At 32.8% G+C, this 2346-nt stretch overlaps 1 protein-coding gene across 1 annotated transcript; it reads left to right on the top strand.

Moving 5' to 3' along the window:
• Nucleotides 1–389: 389 nt before the first annotated feature.
• On the top strand, nucleotides 390–1571 carry LOC132757780 (FMRFamide peptide receptor frpr-18-like). Its single transcript, XM_060749168.1, has one exon. The coding sequence runs from the start codon at nucleotides 390–392 to the stop codon at nucleotides 1488–1490; it is 1101 nt and encodes a 366-aa protein (XP_060605151.1). The 3' UTR covers nucleotides 1491–1571.
• Nucleotides 1572–2346: the final 775 nt, after the last annotated feature.

The raw sequence follows: 2346 nt of genomic DNA, 5'->3' as shown, positions 1-2346 counted from the left end.
GAATACAAATAATAATATAATAAAAGTTATTGTGAATAACCGATGTTAGATAAATTGCTTAAAACACTACGAGTATAACGTATTTGGTACATTTGAAAACCGTATATTTTTCTTTTTATTGTATTAAAATTCAGTTGTTTTTAAACTTAATCTAGTGATGTTAAACCCCTGTGAAGCGCATTCTAGTGTGACAGGGCCTTATTCCTACAAAAAAGAAACAAACAAACGATCTCTCTCCTACGACTTGTATTCTTTTTCTATATAGAAAGCAATGTATTTCGCTTTAACTGTAATCAAAATTACAATTCTTTTTCGAATGAATAGCCAATATTATAAATAAAAATGTTGGAAATTAAAGTTTATTACTTGAAGTGTTATGTCTTTTCAGGATGAACATCAACGAAAGCACAGTCCTGATTGATCTTAACTTAGACATCAACTCTGACAAAAAAAACGGCTTTGAAATAGTAACTGTAGACCCGGATACATTTAATGTTACACAACATGATAATATTGGTTCATCTTATGGCTTAATTTCTGGTTATATAGAAAAATATGTGATACCTGTTATATGTTTGCTAGGACTGATTGGGAACACTCTTTCCTCAATTGTTTTCTTACGTAAACCAATTCGGAATAGTTCTTGTAGCATATTTCTGTGCGCGAGAGGCTTCTCTGATAATGGTTTTCTTTCAACGCTTCTGATAATTTGGATTTCCCGAACTTTTCAGTTGCGTTTAGGCGAGATCCAATCGTCATGTCAGATAATTATCTTTCTTACGTATGTTTTTGGATGTACATCAGTTTGGCTTGTTGTATTTGTCACCGCAGAAAACTACATCCGAATATGTAGACCATTTATCGTCAACAGAATTTGTACGACCAACGTAGCTAAATGTGTTGTCGGGATCCTTTTGTTTGTAACATTATGTATCTATAATTTTCCTTTCTGGACAATGAGTCCAGATACGTGTGTACTTTACGGGCGATATCATAAAACGGTGCAGGTGTTTGTATATGCTGATACGTTTTTAACATTAATTGTGCCTTTAATATGTATTACTCTGGTGATGACGGCCATTGTATGCAGTCTCCTAAAATCTTACAACAGAAGAAGTAGACTACGCGCCCCAACTGCAAAACGAATCAAAAATCCTATGGCAAAAGTTACAAAAATGTTATTTGCTGTGACCGTCACATTTATCTGCCTAAACTTACCGTCACATATTAACCGACTCAGGATTATGATTTCATCAATATTTGAGACCACAGAACAAGGACAGTACACCTCTCGTGAAGGAATGATTCAGCATATCACGTTACTAGTTTCATACTTATCGTTAACTACAAACCTGGTAGTTTATGTGACTTTTGGAAGCAAATTTCGCAAAGTGCTCAAAGACATGTTTCATATTCCTGACTTATGTCTTAAATCAACGAATTTAAGAAATGTTGAAAATAGCCAAGAGCTTATACCAATGATTAGTTGAGCAAAATTCAATTTATGACAATTTTTTAGTAAAAATCTTTGCGGTTGTATTTATTTTTTGTTTTGTTTTTTTCTTATTCTTTTTTTTCATCGATGAAACCCTTTACGAATTAAATGTATATTTTGAAAAGAAGACAACATTTTGATGTACAAGTGTTATTCGATTGTACACAATAAATCTGTAAAATGTTTAATTGCCGTTACAATGTTGAAGGTAAAATATGTTACAGTTTTACTTTAACTGTGTTCTGTAAAATGTAAGTTTGTTTGTTTGTTTGCTTTGGGTTTTACGTCACACCGACACGGTATAGGTCAAAAATGTAAGACTAAGTCCATGAACATTAGCAGCGTACCAACTACATATATCAGAAAACAATGTTAATTTATGAACTTTACAGGATTGATAAAGTAACTCAAGTTCTTGCGCATATAACAGAGTTATGGCTGTTCATTCAGAAAGTGTGTCTTTTGTGTTGCCAGCTATATGTTTGGACATCTCTTCAGAAATTAGTGCATTTTTCCATCAAATCTTTACAGGAATAATCAATACTATGTCTATTTGTGCATCTCGTCAACATTTTTCGATTTTATGATAATTGTCACAGTAATGTCCCTTTAATGATTATAATTTTGGAAATATGTCCGGACTACTCCTCTTATACTACTTATGCAATTTTAATCAAACTTTACAGGATAAAATGGTAGCTTAAGTAATTAAACATATTAAACGGGTTTTCCGGTTGAAGTGGCCTTGAATAAAAATGTTTTTGCCCTGTAAATGATTTTTGGATCTTCTGCTACACAGTAACTGCAACATGCATTTGGCTATCATGAGGCGACACATGCCATCACTAATG

This window comes from Ruditapes philippinarum, unplaced genomic scaffold, assembly GCF_026571515.1.
Source record: "Ruditapes philippinarum isolate M1 unplaced genomic scaffold, ASM2657151v2 ctg6_1_1_1_1, whole genome shotgun sequence".
Lineage (NCBI taxonomy): Eukaryota > Metazoa > Mollusca > Bivalvia > Venerida > Veneridae > Ruditapes > Ruditapes philippinarum.
This window is presented reverse-complemented; position numbering and strand designations above follow the sequence as displayed.